General features: G+C 45.8%; 8 protein-coding genes across 8 annotated transcripts; 4 read left to right on the top strand and 4 right to left on the bottom strand.

The window, feature by feature from the left end:
- Window positions 1-455: 455 nt before the first annotated feature.
- N7469_008789 (uncharacterized protein) lies at window positions 456-1,606 on the bottom strand (the record flags this gene model as incomplete). Its single annotated transcript, XM_056647707.1, has 3 exons — window positions 456-950; window positions 1,308-1,431; window positions 1,500-1,606. 3 exons carry the CDS (start codon window positions 1,604-1,606, stop codon window positions 456-458), a joined length of 726 nt encoding a protein of 241 aa, XP_056497472.1.
- Window positions 1,607-2,308: 702 nt separating this feature from the next.
- N7469_008790 (AN1-type zinc finger protein) lies at window positions 2,309-3,226 on the top strand (the record flags this gene model as incomplete). Its single annotated transcript, XM_056647708.1, has 1 exon — window positions 2,309-3,226. One exon carries the CDS (start codon window positions 2,309-2,311, stop codon window positions 3,224-3,226), a length of 918 nt encoding a protein of 305 aa, XP_056497473.1.
- Window positions 3,227-3,470: 244 nt separating this feature from the next.
- N7469_008791 (thymidylate synthase) lies at window positions 3,471-4,481 on the bottom strand (the record flags this gene model as incomplete). Its single annotated transcript, XM_056647709.1, has 1 exon — window positions 3,471-4,481. One exon carries the CDS (start codon window positions 4,479-4,481, stop codon window positions 3,471-3,473), a length of 1,011 nt encoding a protein of 336 aa, XP_056497474.1.
- A 528-nt stretch (window positions 4,482-5,009) lies between these two features.
- On the bottom strand, window positions 5,010-6,844 carry N7469_008792 (CocE/NonD family hydrolase; the record flags this gene model as incomplete). Its single annotated transcript, XM_056647710.1, has 2 exons — window positions 5,010-5,147; window positions 5,213-6,844. The coding sequence occupies 2 exons, from the start codon at window positions 6,842-6,844 to the stop codon at window positions 5,010-5,012; spliced, it is 1,770 nt and encodes a 589-aa protein (XP_056497475.1).
- A 561-nt stretch (window positions 6,845-7,405) lies between these two features.
- N7469_008793 (uncharacterized protein) lies at window positions 7,406-8,614 on the top strand (the record flags this gene model as incomplete). The annotated part of the gene is made up of 4 exons (XM_056647711.1): window positions 7,406-7,689; window positions 7,749-7,952; window positions 8,006-8,428; window positions 8,485-8,614. The coding sequence occupies 4 exons, from the start codon at window positions 7,406-7,408 to the stop codon at window positions 8,612-8,614; spliced, it is 1,041 nt and encodes a 346-aa protein (XP_056497476.1).
- A 910-nt stretch (window positions 8,615-9,524) lies between these two features.
- Window positions 9,525-11,486, top strand: N7469_008794 (uncharacterized protein; the record flags this gene model as incomplete). Its single annotated transcript, XM_056647712.1, has 5 exons — window positions 9,525-9,690; window positions 9,747-9,803; window positions 9,862-10,259; window positions 10,317-10,730; window positions 10,794-11,486. 5 exons carry the CDS (start codon window positions 9,525-9,527, stop codon window positions 11,484-11,486), a joined length of 1,728 nt encoding a protein of 575 aa, XP_056497477.1.
- A 593-nt stretch (window positions 11,487-12,079) lies between these two features.
- On the top strand, window positions 12,080-13,931 carry N7469_008795 (uncharacterized protein; the record flags this gene model as incomplete). Its single annotated transcript, XM_056647713.1, has 8 exons — window positions 12,080-12,121; window positions 12,176-12,320; window positions 12,382-12,457; window positions 12,509-12,590; window positions 12,646-13,152; window positions 13,210-13,379; window positions 13,460-13,544; window positions 13,605-13,931. The coding sequence occupies 8 exons, from the start codon at window positions 12,080-12,082 to the stop codon at window positions 13,929-13,931; spliced, it is 1,434 nt and encodes a 477-aa protein (XP_056497478.1).
- A 2,427-nt stretch (window positions 13,932-16,358) lies between these two features.
- On the bottom strand, window positions 16,359-17,047 carry N7469_008796 (uncharacterized protein; the record flags this gene model as incomplete). The annotated part of the gene is made up of 3 exons (XM_056647714.1): window positions 16,359-16,573; window positions 16,827-16,886; window positions 16,978-17,047. 3 exons carry the CDS (start codon window positions 17,045-17,047, stop codon window positions 16,359-16,361), a joined length of 345 nt encoding a protein of 114 aa, XP_056497479.1.
- Between the last annotated feature and the right edge of the window lie 1,373 nt (window positions 17,048-18,420).

The raw sequence follows: 18,420 nt of genomic DNA on the forward strand, positions 1-18,420 counted from the left end.
TGGCGGCTGCAGGAGAACAGTGGCTTATACCGATGGATATCCCAACGAAATTGGAACTCTCTAAATCTCCTGGCAATCTCCCCTGTCAAGATAGAAGGGACGGAGAGATACCAGGGCTACTATCCCGGGTGGTGCATGCAGGACCTAGCCAATTCGAGAGCGCTAAAATTGTTCTGGCCCGGCGGGGAAAATTATGAACTGACTACGAGGTGATCGATAAGATAAAGCGAATTTTTCTATATAATGTACATACTATGCCATGTCTAAATTTATATCAATTCCAAATTTACCTTCAGGATTCCATCAATACCGCTTACCGCTATGAAGCATAGCCCCCTCGCCATTACCTGCCATCTATGAGTTTGTTGCTCCACGCCAGCAGACATGATACTATATGAAGCAAGCCCGCTGGCTCATTTGTACTATTCTTGTATCATGTCCTCGGGAGTACCCAACTAAGCCCTCTTCGGAATCTCCGTCTTCAAGCTCTTCTTAGCGACATCGGCAGGCTTCTGATCAGCAAGTTGTCCGAAGATATTCTTGAACGCACCCAAGTCCAACACGGCGAGGAGCAGGTCAGACGTGAATTCAGGAACGGATTTTATAAGGTCACGATCGAGCACAGGATTTGACCCTAACCAAAGTGTCTTCAGATTCTGCACAATGAGGTGAATCGCCAACGTCCTGAGTTCGGCGTATACAGCGCGGTTAGAATAGATTTCTTCTATCGTCTTCGAGAAAGACGTAGCGTCTGGGTTATCCATGAATGTTTTCTTGAAGTGGGATTTTGCTTTGGCTTTCAGGTCTTGAATTCGAAGGCAGTCTCCTTCACCGTACATTCGGGCGTGGAAGTAACATGGATGGCATTCCTTGAGGAACGGGTCGTCGTCACCGAGGATGTTCTTTTCACCCTCATCATCTACCCCATCTGTTTGCCGCTCTGGTGAAATCTCCACCAATTCATCCCCAGCCGCTCAGACCATTGAATCCTCGTATCCTGATAGTCTTCTTCGTTCTGTATCTCCGTAGAAAATGAATTACTTTCTTCCGCTGCGCGCAATTTAGCTAATTGGGCTTTCCTAAATGTTCGAATACTGGAGGCAACAGTTGATTGGGGGGGCCTTCAAGTTCTTGAAATTCTTTGTGGGAGTAGCATTTAGAACTGTGTAATCTGCTTGATAAAGAAACTCCAATGTCTTTTCTATCAATATTGGTTCACGGTTGATGACGAGTGGTTTTGATGGGTTCTGGAGAGACACGGTATTAGCTATGGAGACGAGTAGCATCAGTTTCAAGAATCCAAATACCTGATGGCTCTCGCAAAGCCCATTCAAGTGCTCTGATCGTTGGCAAACAACAAACTTGTGAGCTGCAAATTCCCGACCTTTGCAGACGATTATCAAGTCGCTGAATTCGGATTTTAGGTACATGCTAGGGCATAATTAGTATTATGAGGATTAAAATAGGATTAACCCTATAGCTGTCTGCCGATTACCTACTTTGCAACAAGGTTATAGATCGTATTCCGCTCTGCTTGCGAGTTGTCTTCGAGTGTGTTGGGGTCGAGCTTAGACGGCCCCGGAATTTTCTTCGGCCTATATGACATTGCCAACAAATGGTCCTTCTTAAGCTGCAAAGAATCCAGGCTTAAGGAAGTAGAGAGTTATACCTTCGAGGCGTTTAAAAAACCTACTGATCTAATGTTCTCGGGGGATGGGAGAGGAATCACCCATTTTAAGCTCAGAAGGTAATGATAGAATCGTTTATTCCATTTGAAAGCTCCTTGAAAACCGGAAGAAAGATTAATATGTTAACACCTCAACCAAGCCTCCAACGATCTTCCATCTTCAGTTCTTGGCATTCTTTTCTTTGTGACCTAGAGAAATAGCTTCAAGCTCGCTAGCTTCTTTATTGCTTTGAATGACTCTACGCACTTTCTTTCGGGTCGGATAATGGCGCTGGCTCGGAAAGTCACGTTACTGGCATCGACTATAGAATTAACCATTTGGAAGCTACCGAAACAGTCTCGCATGAGATCCATTGTTTCATTCCCCGGGCCCTAATTTGAAGTATACATCAATGTGGCTTAGAATAGATCGGGTGGCGTAACTCCGATCTCCGCGATGAGCTAAGCCACTGGAAGCTTCTCCGCATTAGTCATTCGATGCCAGCGCCTTCTACAACATACTTTCCTATTTTTGCTACTTCTTGACTCCCTATCCTCCTTGGTTTCTGTCGCATTTGCATGATAAATCGACATCTGCATGGTATTTCCTTTCTATTGATGTCAACCACACCCTCTTTCAACATGTCAACAGCCAACAGCAAATCCGAGTCCTTTACGCAGATGGCCGACTCAGACCTCGAATCAATCGGACGCCACTGTCAATTCGAATACTGTGGCCAACTTGATTTCCTCCCATTCCGCTGTGAATCCTGCCGAAGCACATACTGCCTCGATCACCGCAGTGAAACCGCCCACAAATGTCCCAATGCCGGTGAATGGGCACGCCGTCGCAATGGCAACATCCAACAAGAGAACCGAACCGCGTCGCAGAAACCAAACATTTACAACTCAGACCAATGCTACCACGTAACTTGCAAAACGCTTATCAATACACTGAAAGACCCCGGCGTTCGTTGTCCTAACTGCAACCACCAATATTGCCTCAAACATCGTCTTCGCGAAGAACATGATTGCGCCAAGCTTACCCCGCTGGGCGCACGGCAAGGCAGCAGCGCATCGCCAAATGAAACGATAAAGTCAATGTTCGCGAAAGTTCGTGGGTGGGGCAAACAACAACAAACTGCTACCGCCAACTTAATACCCAAGCCAAAGGTGAAGCCTAATAGCCCAGCTGCACGGATCGCGAGCGTCAATACCATGAAGCGTTCAGCTAAAGGGGAGAACAACGTTCCGGCTGATAGACGGATATACCTGCATGTGGTTGGGACGGCGGATACACAAGCTGCGGAGCCACCGGCTGGGGATTTCTTCTTCGATTCGCGGTGGAAAGTTGGCCGGGTGCTGGATGATGCGGCGCGAAGACTAGCCGTGGAGAATCTGAATAATCGAGCTGGGGGGGAGGAAGCACGACTGCGCATTTTCCATGTGGAGTCTGGTGACTTTTTAGAATTCTCGGATACTATCGGGGGAGGAAAGATCAAATCGGGCGATACAATTGTTTTGCTTCGCGGTGCTGGAGTCGTACTTGAGAAGTCATGACGCGCTGGAAGTTGCATCTGCATCTGCATTTAGATTTGCATGGTTTTTGAGGATTTTTTGGGAGCATTTGTCCACCAAGGACCACTTTCTATGTTCATGATACCTTGTGATTCCGTATAAGTATATAATACCCATCAAATCAGTATCACACAGGGACAAGAGTAATAATTTAATGGCTGGTATATTCTAGAACATTATAACGTAGGATATCATCAAATGAATCAATATCAACTCATCCAGACAACTAAGCACTCATCTTCATCTTAATGATTTTGTGCGGCTTGTATCCAATAACTTCAAACTCATCTTCCTTCCACCCGTCAACGACTGCGCTACCCCGGTCATCACGCTTGATGCGTAGCTCCGGGAACTCTGTAGGTTCACGAGTCAACTGCTCATTAAGGGCATCGATGTGATCCAGGTAGATGTGAGCATCGCCCATAGTGTGAACGAGCTGGCCAGGGTTAAGATCCGCAGCATGGGCGAGAATGTGAGTGAGAAGAGCATAAGATGCGATGTTGAAGGGGACACCGAGACCCATGTCACAGGACCGCTGGTATAAAAGGCATGACAGGGTACCCTTCTCAGTAGGACGACCGGTCTCTGGATCAATCTTCATAGTTGGAGGGAAGGAAACGTAGAACTGGGCAAACATGTGGCAAGGCGGGAGGGCCATCTTGCGCAAATCCGCGGGGTTCCAAGCAGACATGATGATACGGCGATCAAATGGTGAGTTCATGATCTTATTCACGACATCCTTCAGTTGATCCACACCCTGTCCAGTATAATCTGTTTTGGCATCGACATACTGCGCACCGAAATGCCGCCACTGGAATCCATAGACGGGGCCCAAATCACCCTCCTCGCGATGTCCCAGTCCAACCTTATCGAGAAACTCTCGGCTTCCATTTCCATCCCAGATTTTGATGCCTGCTTCTGAGAGGGGCAGGGATGAGGTGCAGCCGGAGATGAACCAAAGAAGCTCAGCGACGACGGCGCGCAGGAACACTCGCTTTGTTGTTAAGAGGGGCAGAATGGGAATTGGAGCGCCTCCCTCAGGATTGGGCTTTGACAGAGAGAAACGTAGTTGGTTGGGAAAGGCGATTGCTTTCGTGCCGGTTCCGGTTCGGTCAGGGCGGAATTCACCTTGAGCGAGAATTGTGCGAATCAAATTCAGGTATTGGTGCTCCTCGTGAGAAGGATCATGTGGTGGGTTTGGAGCCGGTGTTGGCGGAGGGGCTTGTTCTTGAGTCATGATTTCGATCCTTGCGTGAGATAAGTTCTAAAACTCTACGCTTCTTTCTTCGCCAGCTATTCGGGTTATGACTCGTAGTTGGGGAAGCACTTTCAAAACGATCTCCGCAAAGACGGGTCGATGCGCGTCGACGCGACACGCTGTCACGTGAATCCATGGTGAAGGCGGTGAAGAATAACCCTAATTAACGCCGTTTACAATGATCATCTCGACGCTCTTGCTTATGATTTGGAGACTGCAAAGCCGATAGAGGAATAGATACTTAGTTGGCTTTTAGAGTTATTGCCGCCCTCATGAGATCAATCCCCTTTTCTCCAATAAATAATAGTGACATATTTGCGAGGAGGAGATTTCCTTGCAAGGTCTCCTACATCTATGCGCTTACCAAGCTACTAGGAGGCATAGTCGATTACTGGTTCATATCAAATATCAGTGCAAAAAAAATACCTAATAATGGAAAATATTGACAGGTTATCGATGCTAGCACAATTATGAGGATTACATTCAAGATTGTCGATCTCTAAGTCTCTAAATAAAAGGTAAGATTATGGAACTGGGGTGTTCTTCGCTGCAGTGAATGGTATGCTTCCCACGATTCAACTCATGTTCGGGTCTCGGGCGAGAGAATGTCTTGTACTCAGCGATGCTAGGATATTGACCACCAATCTATCAAACAAACTTAGCAACCACGCCATGAGGATAACAACAAAAGTGAGAAAATTGGAGCTTACCTTCACGCTGATAGATTCTCCTTCGTCGAAGTCCACTCCCATGGCCCAAATACCAATTTCCAGCTTTACGATCGTACCCGGTGTGATCTTCTCCTGGCGTTTGTGAGGGTGGAAGGGAAACTGGGGATGGATGCTCTTGGAATGGTCGATTGCCCGGTGGGAAGCACGTAGGATACCGACTGATCCCAAATGGAGATTGAGACTCGATTGTTCTGACTCTGGAATGTCATCAACGGATTTCACAGGTGTCGCATGAAACGGGAAATTGAGGTGCATCAATTCTTTTCCATTCTTGTCTTTCTTTCGTAGAATGACGAATACTGTAAAGTCATCGCGATCCTCACAGGACATATAGAGCACAGCTTTAGGTAGACCAATGAGGCGAGCGGGCTTTTCAAATTTGTAGACGAATTCAGCGGCGCTATCGCGATCCTCGGAATCATAGGATACATTCATAGGCTTTGAAAGAGCTCTCACTGATAGTTGCTTATTTTCACCCAAAAAGAATTCTCGATATTCGGTGGAAGGAGCTGGGAAGTCTTCGAGGACAATATCGTCAATTGCCTCTCGGTCGCCAAACTGCAGCGCAGACCATCGGACCTTCGGGGTCTTTTCCCAACCGTTCTCCTTGCCTCTGAGATATCGGTCAAAGAATAAGGCCAACTCTTCATTGGACTGTGGAACGCTGTATAGCTCGTACCATTCCTGTTTACTTCCCCATTGGATCCACTTTTGCGAGTGAGGAACCTCTAACCAACCACGGATTGAGCCCATAGTATGAATTGAGCTCACATCTGAACCTCGAATATAAACCGGACATTGAACTCGAGAGATGTCGGCCCGTTTATCCTCCCAGAATGCGTTGGAGACGTTGGATCGACGATACATCTCTTCAAAATCCTCAAGTCCGGAATTCTCATTTCCTCTCACAATAGCATTGGCTATAAGATCGAAGTTACTCATGGAGAACCAACCACCTCGACAGAACTGTTCTCGGTAGATATCACCAGACCCTTCCCACGGCGCAATGGCTTTCAAAGAAGGTGGTTGCTGAGCAGCGATGAACCACTGAGAAATCGCGAGGGCAGAATTACCCGCCATACCAATATTCCCATTACACCACTCCATCTTGGCAATTGCCTCGACGACATCATAGCCATCTTCCGCATCTTGAGATCCCATAACGCAAATCTGTCCATCACTATGTCCAGATCCTCGAGTATCAACACTGACAATGGCATATCCTCGAGGACACCAGTTTTGCGGGTCCAATCCTTCGAACTTTTCTAATCCACTCAGATCAGAAGACGTAACGCAGCAGTTCCAAGTGCACATTGGAAGCATATCAAGTGCACTGTATTTCTTCCCGTAGAAGGACCAGCTCAGGACGGCGGGGACTTTCTCGTTCGTGTTCGCGGGTCGGTAAACATCTGCGTAAAGACGGGCGCCATCACGAACCACTATTTCGACGTCATGGTCAACTTGAATTTCGCTCTCCAAGGCTTTCGCATTGAATCCATTCCATCCCTTTGGGAGAACTTCGGATTTTCCGCTTTGGCATGGTTGATATCCGTTCTCGCCAGTGACAGGCTTTGCAATGCGCTTGTACGCCGATTGAACTGGAGGAGGCATGATGCGAGATTTGTGACGATGTCAATGAAAGGAGAAGAAATATGATTGATGACTATAACAATGGCCTTGGACTTAGACATTGTTATACCTTCGAATCTATTCCTCAATATCTTGGCCCCTCTAGTATCGCATCACCTCCACATATTCGCTCCCCGCTTCGTCCACTGAGCTACATTACCCCCGCTTGCCGATGGGCGTGAAGTGGACCCCACATTCTTCATAAGATTGTATTGATTTGTTTGGGTTACAAGGATCCGGGGAAGTGGGGAAACGGAGATCATTCGGGGTCGTGGAGAGTGTTCACAACTTCAACCCCTCTGCCCACTTTATAACAAAGCCGAACGGGGGTGGGGGGGGATTCAGGGCAACCCTGAGACTCACAATGATTCGGTTAGGTTAGAGAAAGGAATTTACTGGAACTCAGCTGGTTAAGTGATATTTATTGCCCCAGAAAATAAATCAAAATATTCCTAGGGAAACGACCAAAGTATCATCTGGATACCCTATTTACTGGTCACAAAATCTCGATAACATATTACACCTTCGCCAATCTAAATCACGATGTCTTCAACTGAGGTAAAACCCACAGAAGCTGAAAGTCAAACACAGGCTCCAGACTTCAGCTGTCCAGACCTGGTCACATTCACTCCTCGGCACTATGGTGACTGGCGTGATGAGTTTCACAAGAATGGTTGTGTGGTGATCAAGAATGTGATCAGCCCAGAACGTGCCGATTATTATCGTGCGAAACAGATTCAGTGGCTCAAGAACTTCGAGCTTGGTTTCGACGAAAATGACGAGAGCACCTGGACCGTGGATCATTTGCCTATTAGCTTTAAGGGCGGGTAAGTATAGATCATACAACACTGTCGATATAATGAAGTCTCGAGCTAATTTCGATCAGAATGTACTTCGCTTATGGTTCGACTCATGAGAAAATGTCATGGGAAGCTCGCACTGAGCCTTCAGTGATCGAGATCTTCGAGAAGCTCTGGGAGACCAATGAGTTGATCTGCTCGTTTGATGGGATGAACATCTCTATGCCACGACGCAAGGACGTTCGCTGGAGCCCATGGCCACATTGTGATCAGAACCCAGAGCGTAAAGGGTAAGGCTGAATTAGTACCACAAAAAGGTCTGATCAACACTAACTGTTTCTAGAATGCAAGCTGTGCAGGGCCTGTTGAACTACGCGCCAAATGGTCCCAACGACGGCGGCCTTATGCTCATGAAAGGTTCTGCTAAAGTGTTCGACGAATTCTTCGCATACAAGCGCGAATCCTTTGATCACGAGGATGCACCACCTCCCGAGATCAAATTCATGGATCTTTTCTTGTTCAGCGAGAAGGACGTGAAGTGGTTCCAGGATCGAGGTTGCGAATTGGTTAAGATTAACATGGAGCCTGGAGACTTCGTCCTCTGGGACTCACGCACTATGCACTATGCCCGCCTACCTGAAGGAGATCAGATTCGTCATGTGCAATACATCTGTATGACTCCTCGGCGGTTTGCGACGCCCGAGACCTTGGAATTGAAGAAACAGTGTTTTGAAACTTATACTGGTACTACTCACTGGCCTCACTGGTAAGTCTTAAAACCCAAGAGTCAAGAGTGAATTGTTTTCTAACCCTTCTATTAAGCAATGTGCGTCCAACAAAAGAGAAGCCTATGCGAAATGGAGAGGTTTGTCCAAAGGACCGCAGCGAGCCATTTGAGAAGCCGGTTATTACAGACACACTTTTGCGTTTAGCCGGTATCAAGCCTTACTAGTCTTAGTTTGATACAATGTTAGCTCTAGATTATGGAGACCAGAATGAGAATGAAGATGTCTTTCATTTTATACTTTTGTGCAGTGATAGAATATCCAGAATACAACACTTTCCACGGCTCTACGTCTATTCGAAAAGTTCTTTGCTTCACACCCAGTGGAATCTCTACACTCTTGCGTGTAGAAAGCACTGCTGACTACTAGCGCACCAGGTGGTGTTTAGGATTATCATCCCTTAGAAATGACTTCATTCCTTGCAGAAAAAATCGAGCTTCGTTTTGCTTTTGTTTTTGATTGCTTTCATCTGTTACTACATTTATTATTTTCATGCAAGATCAGTCTTACTGTTACACGATTTGAGATGCTTGTGCCTGCTACCTATGTCCACCTGAATCCAATCTTGTGAACAGACCGGGACAGAGCAAATTGACAACCCCCCCCCCCGCTCGGCTCCATTTTAGCTACGTCGAAACCATCATGGTCCACATTAATTGCGAATCCAACCTGGGGTTGAGTCCGGGGAAGCGGGGTATCAATGTGGGCCACTGTCACTAAATCATCTTTAAACTAGCTTTCTAAACCGAAAGGCATTATTGGTCGATGCCTGCCGGGTTGAGAAGACATAATTGCCGATTATCTTGGGACTATCAAGTTGTGGCTGAACTACTTGAGGGTGTGGGGGTTGTCACATCAAACGTGGTCCCGAAGTCCAATGCCCCCGTTTACCCGTGAAGATGGCAGCGATGGGAATTTTGATATTAAACGGGCACAGTCGTTCTAAAGTTGGGAGGTCTTTGCAATTCACTGGTACATCTACTCTCATTCACAAGTGTTCAAGTCAAGGTATATTGCAAGGTGACTTGGAGCCTCAACATAGCTTCAGGTTTGGAGTGGCCTTTCTGATTTGCAAACATGAAAGACATGGAAAAGGGCACTGGCCAACATGTCGAAATGGTTGACGATGACTTGTCGAAATCGCAAATAGAAGAGCTTGCTGAAGCTGCAAAGGTGATGGGGACTGTCAAGTTGACGGAGGATTCAATTATCTATATTCCAACTCCAACAGCGGACCCACAAGGTATATCATGAAAATAAACGCAAGTAAAGGACAAAGGTACTGAGGTTATTTGGCAGATCCGCTCAACATGGCCCTATGGCAGAAGACTGTCGTTTTGGTGGTCATTTCTACCTGTACGTCAATCGCTCTTATTGAAGCCAACGGATAGTTCAAATGTTGACCCCCAAGCAGTCTCAACCTTAGGAATCGCACTTGTGTCAGGTTTCGGGGGGGCTCTTAACCTTCTACATCCCGGAATACACGGCAGCCGGGAAAGGCTACGCCGATATTTCCCAGTTGATGACTTATCCAACTCTGTTCATGTTAGATGCTCCTCTCCCTTCCCCAAAAGAACTCGAATCATTATACTAAGTGCAGATTGGGTTTTTAGGGGAATCGGAAATCTCATTGGGATGCCACTTGCCATTGCAGTCGGTCGCCGGATTACTCTCCTCCTGTTCACTTTAGTTGTTATACTGGGAGCTGTTCTTTCTGCTGTGTCCAAGACATACGAATGGCATCTAGCAGCTCGCATGATACTTGGACTCAGCGCAGGGCAAAGTGAAGCATTAGTTCCGATGATCACGCAGGTAAAATTTTCTTCTTTATTCATCTCGCGATTCTGGTAAACTAACACTTTTGGACAGGAAATCTTCTTCCTCCATGAAAGAGGGAATTGTCTGATGGTTCAGCAAGCCATTCAGGTATTATTGACCACCGTTTGGTGCCTTTTTGCTAGTCCAATTGCAGCTGCCATTACTCCGCAGGGCTGGTATCTTCTTGCTGCTGGCCTCGCTGGTCTTCAATTCCTTGTGGCGTTGGTTTTGCTTCCGGAAACAAAATACGATCGTGACTTGTCTGCATACCAGGAGAATGTACCGAGTGATACTTCAACGGAGGTGATTGATGTCGATAAAGATGCTCCGGTGAAACCCAAAGTCACATTATGCAAAGAGAAACCTCCTCTTGATTATGTTAACTTTGCGCCTCGGACCTGGAAATCGGATATGCGTCTGTGGATTGGAAAGCCTGAGTGGCATAAGGCTATCGAGGTTCTGAAGGTAATTGAATGAAGTTCTCGTGCTGCTTTTCTTTCACAAAAATTTTACTCACCACTCATCAAGCAAACGGTGGAACTGCTTTTTTTTCCAAATGTGTTATGGGCATTGTGTCTGAATGGACTTACCATTGGCGTTAACATTGCGATTGCGACAACATACGGCACAATCCTAACCGGAGCACCATACCTCTGGCCTGACTCAAGTACTAGCTATGTCAATTGTGGACAGATAGTCGTTGCTCTTGCTGCACTCCCAATGCTGGGGACAGGCTCTGATGCTCTGATTCGATGGCGTGCGCGACGTAATGGTGGTATGCACGAGCCCGAAACGCGTCTTGTTCCTCTCATATTTCCGATAATCGTGGGCGTTTTTACGGCCGCAATCTATGGACAAGGAGCAGCTCATCCAGATAAATATCACTGGTTTGTATATGTATATGCCGTTGCAGCATACTATTTTTGCTTTGTTGGAGCCAATATCGTGGCCATCACTTATTTACTAGACAGTTATCCGGCACGAACGGGGCCACTTTTGGTGATTATATGTGCTTTCCGGGGTTTCATTTCTTTTGGAACTAGCTATGGTACATCTGCATTTGTGGCTAACAATGGTTACGATGGTGCCTTTGGGATTTTTCGGCGGGTTGACAGGTATCCTTGGTCTCTTGGGGGTGCCAATATACTTCTGGGGCAAGGACATTCGACGATTTACTGGAAGATTTGCGAAGAGCAAAACAGATTGAAACACCGAGAGTAGTCTCAGATTAATGGTTTTTGGAATTTTTTCACGTTGCATGTTTATTCGTACTGTCGCAACTTCGAGTTGTCGATTCCAATCATAACTTATGATTGGTTTAAGCGATGGTATCATCAGTCAATAATTCAAATAATTACCTTGAAGCTAATAGATTTGCATTAGAGTAGTAGTGTATTACATATATTCCGAACATCAAGATGAACAGATGATCCCGGCAGACAATACTATGTAGCGAAAGCTGGACAGAGTTCATTTCTAGCACTGTATAACATTGCAACTACTATATATGAAAATATCATAAAACCTGCGATAACAAAAGATATCAATAATCCTAATACTAATTGCGCACTGTGTAGTTTTATCTTGGAGCCACCCCAAAGTCGGTGAACCCTCAGTGGAGTCGAATCGGAGAATGCCCGACTTGGTCAGTGCAGGTCCGGGGATGCGGGGACAACCCCGGGGCATTCGTTCAATGCCGAGCGAGAGCGAGAAAAAAAAAAGCAAGCCAAAAAAGGGGCGGGGTGTCAAAGAGTCTAACTTGCATCTCATTACAACTGTGTGTGATTCTATACCGAGTATCGCCTTACGCTATCATGGAGGAGAAAAAGGTGAATGATATCGAAAATGTCACAGACGTAAGTATCCCTTGATTTAGATCCAACTTCACAGCGGCTAAGTGTGGCGCCGAGGAAAAGTATTCAGGACACGATGCCGATCTGCCTGGGCTGGAGAAAGATGCCCAGGAGAAAGCCTTAGTCTGGAAGCAAGATCTACGAATTGTTCCACTTTGTGCTGCTATATACCTCTTGTGCTATCTAGATCGATCCAATATTGGTATGTTCGTTGTGTTCCACGGGAAACCGCGCAGTCAAGCTTTGTGACTGACGAAATATAGGAAATGCCAAGATTCTTAACGAAGAGACAAATAACGATCTGCTTTCTGAGACGAATATGACCTCCTTTCAGTATACGTGAGTAGTCACATTGTTCTTTTGAAAGCAATGAAAAGCTAACTGGAATAGAATTGCACTTATGGTCTTTCTTATTGCCTATGCTCTCTTCGAAGTACCTTCTAACTACTTCTTGAAAAAGTTGAGACCCAGCGTAAGTCTCATTTTAATGCTCTTAGAATAAGGGCAATTAGCTAACTCTTTTCTAGAGATGGATCGCCTTTTTAATGCTCTCCTGGGGCGCAACCACCATGGGTCTCGGAGGGGCTCACAATTATGCCCAGGTGACAGGTCTACGCTTCCTATTAGGTGTTATGGAGGCAGGTCTCTTTCCAGGGTTTGTATACTATCTAACATTCTGGTACCGTAACTCGGAGCGTTCGATTCGAGTGGCTTTGATCCTAGCATCGGCGACCCTGGCAGGTGCTTTCGGTGGTGCCATTGCATTTGGAGTCGGGCATATGAATGGTGCACATGGCTTATCTGCTTGGAGATGGCTTTTCATAATTGAGGGTGCGCCTTCGTGTGCCTCGGCGGTCCTGGTCTGGTTTCTCCTACCGGACTATCCAGAGTCAGCGCATTGGCTTTCAGTTGAGGAAAAAGAGCTTGCGGCAAAGCGTTTGGAAACCGAGGGCTCACATGGCTCAGCAAAGGCGATGTCGTGGGAGGAAGCCAGAGAAGTACTTGTTGACTGGCGGTTATATGCTCATTATGCGGTATGCTTGTTATTCAAAATTTCCCCTGTAAACAAAAGTTGCTGACTACTAGGTAAGGTCTACTTTGGCATATCTACACCCTTTTCAAGCCTGTCGCTATTTACCCCTGCGATTACTTCTGGTCTGGGATACTCGAACCTTCGAGCACAATTGATGACGGTGCCTCCATATGCAGTGGCCTATGTTGTGACAGTTGCCGTCTCTTGGTCCGCGGACCACTTTAACAGGTATGATGATAAGAAGTCATTTATCCTTTTAATACGACAACAAAAATATGCTTTTCGAGCCGTATGGCTAACTGGTCTAGTCGTGGTCTTCATTCCGCCATTTTCTCCTTCATTGGTGCCATGGGATTTCTAGCATCTGCAGTTCTACCTGCCGACGCCTATCTGGTAAGAAAGCCGAGTCTCTCTTCAGTTTGTAGATTCAGGAGAATTAACACAAGTAAATAGCATCGGTATGGTTGTCTCATTGTCGCAGCTAGTGGTGCCTTTGCCTGTATTCCTCCACTTCTGGGCTGGCTTTCCTCGAACCTCCGCTCTACAGCCGGTGCAGGACTAGCGATTGCGCTTAATGTGTCGTTTGGCGCTCCGGGCCAGATTGTTGGAGTTTGGATCTATAAAAGTAACGAGGCCAAGAAAGGCTATCCGACGGGCCACTGGACAAATGCTGCTCTGCTCTTATTTGTGACTGCAGGGTGCATTCTTTTACGATTGTATTATGCATGGAGGAATAAACGATATAATGGCGATGGAAATGGGAAGAAGTTCGCATATTAGGTAGATTATAAGGAGCAGATGCCCGTCTGTGGATAGTATCCATTAAATCGAAGGAGACTTGAGAGTATATGGGACTTTCTGACTAGTTTCAGTGTGTCAATTGAAGTTGTAACTAGCGGGAAGAGACGCAACTAGTACTTGCGTCTCTAGGAGATGGCGGCAAACTGATCAATATAGCAGAGCAGACTATGCTGCAGGATATTTTTCCGGTATTCATTATGTAGGTACATAAGTCGTTGATTTTAACCCTCAGATAAATAGATCAAACCATCTCAAGTCAAGCGTGTTAGTAATGATTGAGGATTTGGTTATGGGGACTTTTGTGCAATTATTTGAATGCTGTGTAACCAGTATACGCGGATCATAACTGAATGTAGAAAGGACCACTTTTGTCGACCTCATGGCATGTTTCATTGATTCATCTTGAGACACTAGTTTTATTGCAACAGGTACATCCATTAATGCCATTTATGAATGTGACAATCATTTCTGTAGTGTTTCTGCTCTTGCGATCCTGACTCTACTTTGGTTCGACGGCATCGCATTAGTGGGATACTATTCAAAGAATTATCTAGTGGATACTTCTTCCTCGTTTGCCTTCAGTAGATTTTATCACAGCACTTCCAAGTTTCCTCTTCTACCTTGTGATGGACTGGTAGATCAAGTTGGTTGATCAAGCTGTAAGTAGAGAGATGGGCTCTTTGTGTCAGTTGAGCTTCTCTTTCCTTTGTTGTAGATGTTTTCATTTACATAGGCAGCCTTAAGTCCACCAAATTTTTACATGCTATTACTACCAAGGTCTCTCATATTCTGCTACTATAGTTATCCAAATTTACTGAATCTGATAAAAGGTGATAAATACCAGCCCTTCGTATTGTACATCATTGACTCTGGTTGCGGGAATAAAGGACAGGAAAATATAGATTCTGTTTTTATGGATATTCTGTCGATAAGTCTTATGAGAAAATAGAGCTTAAACCAATCTGAAAATAGATCCTCCAATTCAACCCCAAGCACATATTTCATCAAACAAAAGAAAGCAAGAAAAGTCATGACCTGTTTCAGTCCAGCATCGACTCCCAGGATCAGTACAAAACTAATCATTAAGAAACTCCCATATCAAACATTCCTAAACCCAAGCGGAAAAAAAAACCAAAAAATAACATGACAAAATAACACAAGAACAAAAGAAATGTCTCCTTTGCCCAGTATGGGAAGAGGAGTGGAATCCCTGTATCCCCTCGCACACATTCACCGCTGCTTGATATCGAAATTGCCCTTGTCCTGTGGGACCTTTGAGTTTGGACTGCCGGCCCGTTCCAGGTAACACAGTAACGCTCATAGGCTCCAGTACTAAGGCAAGAGGCAATCATAACACCAAATCCCAGATAAAGAGTTTTCTCAGATGCGCAATCTAAACGTCCTCGGCATGCACATCATTGGAAGGTACCACTCATGTCACGAGGCGTCAAATATGTCCCTGGCTAGATTCGTATCGTTGCATCATGTACCAAGCCATGTACACAGAAGTGCAGTAATAGTTGTTCCGGAAGATTGTACATTGCGCGTAAATGGTGACATGCAACAAGTTGACGGAAGAGCAGAGCCCCACTCATCTTCACCGCGAAATTGATGTTTTGAGAAAACAGAGACGAAGAAATGCACGCGGCCCAGAGTTCGATATTGAAGCCTCGTAATGCGAGTCTGTGTCCAGTATGTCTTTGCAGGTCTCATCGAAAAGGGAGAGTTGGATGCTCATATCGCCGCTCACGCGACCCGGAGATTTAGGAAGATGCCGTTCCTGGGGCCATTGACATAGTGGGTACCACAACGGCTGCTCGAAGGTCACACGAAAGAGAAATCCTCATGTACAAAGTAGTGACGGATTTTTGAAGGCAGCATTGACTAGTTGCCGCTCTTCAAGAGTGGATTCTTTGGAGAATCAATCCTTTTCCCTAGACTTTGTTCCGAGCCACTTCATCCCATGTGGCAACACGGTTAAGGCATCCCTGCGTCGTGTATTCAAGTATGCGCTGTCAGGATTTCACCGGCCGGGAAACAACGTGTGCTTTCCGAAGTTCTCGAGAAAGGCGAATGGATCAAGATGCGATGCGGAACGTATGTGGAGCGGTTCGTGGATGGATATTTTTTTTCCCTGCACGCGCAGAAAGAACAAATCAGAGCAACGGCAAGGGCATGCAAATTGTTTTGCAGTGAGCCCATAGAGAGGAGGCATATACAGAAAGAAAAGCAGAGAAAAGAGAAAAAAAAAGAGGAGAAGATTCTTCCTCTTGAAGATTTTTCTTTCCTTTCCCGCGTCCAATTTGCGTACTTCGCAGGCAAGGAGGGGATTTAAAAGACGGGAAAAGAAAGAAGATGGCCACCCACACAAAAGAAAATATTCAAACCATATAAGGAATAGAAAAATCAATTCCCACCAGCCCCACGACCGTAAGCAGTGGACTGCTGCAACCAAAGCTGGCCGGGGACGGTCACAGTACGCGGTTGCTGGTTGGGGAACTTCAAGGCGACTTCGGCGGCATCCTCTTTGGCGTTGTTGATGTATTGACCATCATACCAGTATCGAGCGGCATAATTCTGGCCTTGGACCGTGACGGTGCTCGACCAAGCGGTACGACCTCCTACATTTCCGACGCAAGGGCAATCAGTATCCCGCTGTCAAGCTCGGAACTAAAAGTCGGTGTACACAGCGGTTCTTTCTGCAGCTCCACAACTGCAATGCCGAGACACACAGCGTGCTATGAGCAAGGGAAGGAGCGTGGGCCGGAAGAAAAGCACAGTGAATGAAAACGGGGTATTTCTGAGGGTAGGGGGAGAAAGAATGGCGAAGGGTAGAGAGTGTGAAAGGAAGAAGATGGAATTCGGGTTAGGTACCTCGTCGATCGGAGACAATGTTGAAAACTGGGTTTGGCAGCTTGTTACGTCTGCAATGCTCTTGAAAAAGTTAGTCAAAGGTCTTGGGATGCTTGTGAAGAAAGTTGCAGAAAGCCTAGTTGAATAATTGTATGTCAATGGTTTTGCTTACCTGTAAGTTGGTCTTGCCAACTGAGCCGGCCTGCGGCAGCACTCCCTTGAGGGCTATTGGGCAGTGACATTATTGTTGGAGATAGATAAGAAGCTTTCCTGATTTTGAGGGACTGTTGACGTTCAATTGCAAGAAAGTTCAAAGTTGTCAAGATAAAATTGTTGTCGATAGTGGGGGATCTGGCAGCGTTGGTTGTGTGGGAGAGGAAGAAACTTCGAGGATCACAGGAAGGATTTTTTTTTAAACCCAGAAAAAAGCTTCTGGCAAGCCAAATAGATATAGAGAGAGAAAAATAAATCACCAGAAATGAATCAATTGAGAAATCTTGCGTGACCCTTCTTAATGTAACGAACGGTGATTGACATGGGGAGCGGGGAGTCCTATATACAGTGGACCATATCTTCAAGGACCCGAGAAACTAAAAAAAAAAATACAAAATAAATAAACTAATACTAAAAAGAAAAAGAAAAATGACTGTAAAATCCCGAAACGATCAAGAAACAAAACGACCGTTCTCGGGAAAAGAGGGGGGGGGGCATGATGAAATTTTTTTTTCTTCTGTATCATTTTCTTCTGGCGGGCAGAAAGAATGGAGCCTAACGTCTGTCTGAACCCAATGGATGACCAAAAATGGATGGGACTTATGCAGGCGAGTGGACAGGCCCAGCGTCAGCCAAATTTCCCCTCCCTTCATGCCTGATCCGCCAGTCAAGGATAGGTGCGGGAGACCTGCGGATCATTTTGTGAGGCTGCAAGCTGGAACGGCCCGGCGCACGCCGACCAGAGAAACCTTTGAAGAAACGCTAGACGGGGTTAAAGCCGTAAGGGCTAAAGTTGCTAGTAAAGGGCGGTTGGAGGGTACCACTAGTAATCATTTCAGATGTGACAGGCACAACTTCTTCCTGGTTTTCCAGTAAGGGGACATATAACTATACTAGACTTGTTTAGTATTTCTGTCTCCCTTTTTTCCCCCCTTTTTATGATTGGATTCCGATTTTCTTAAAAGATTATGGTTATTATCATAATCATAGATTTAGCTCTTCGGGGAGAGTTTCGAGGAGGTTACTTTAAATTATCAGTACTAAATAAAATAATGTATAGAATACATTATTATCCCTTTCGATTGAATTGGTTTAATGCAGATGATAAATTAATCAACGACTCGACCAATACAACTGTAGATTGCATGGATAAATGAACAACTCATCAAGCTCCACGTTGATGATCGAGGAGCGCCCTACCCCTGCCTCATCCACCAGGCATATCAAAATTTAGTGCACATAGGCTCGAACCAAATCAGTGGGCTCCCTTCCAGAAAAAACCTTGAGGTATGGATTGCATGCGTGGCGGACAAAGAACGTCTTCTGTAAGCTGTAAGTGATGAATTGATGGTGGCCCAAATTGCCCAAAAGTGGAGCGAGACTTGGTGGGGGAGGGCGTCAT

This window comes from Penicillium citrinum (assembly GCF_028827155.1).
Source record: "Penicillium citrinum strain IBT 23319 chromosome Unknown utg000008l:1.0-2707905.0:1.0-2709502.0, whole genome shotgun sequence".
NCBI lineage: Eukaryota > Fungi > Ascomycota > Eurotiomycetes > Eurotiales > Aspergillaceae > Penicillium > Penicillium citrinum.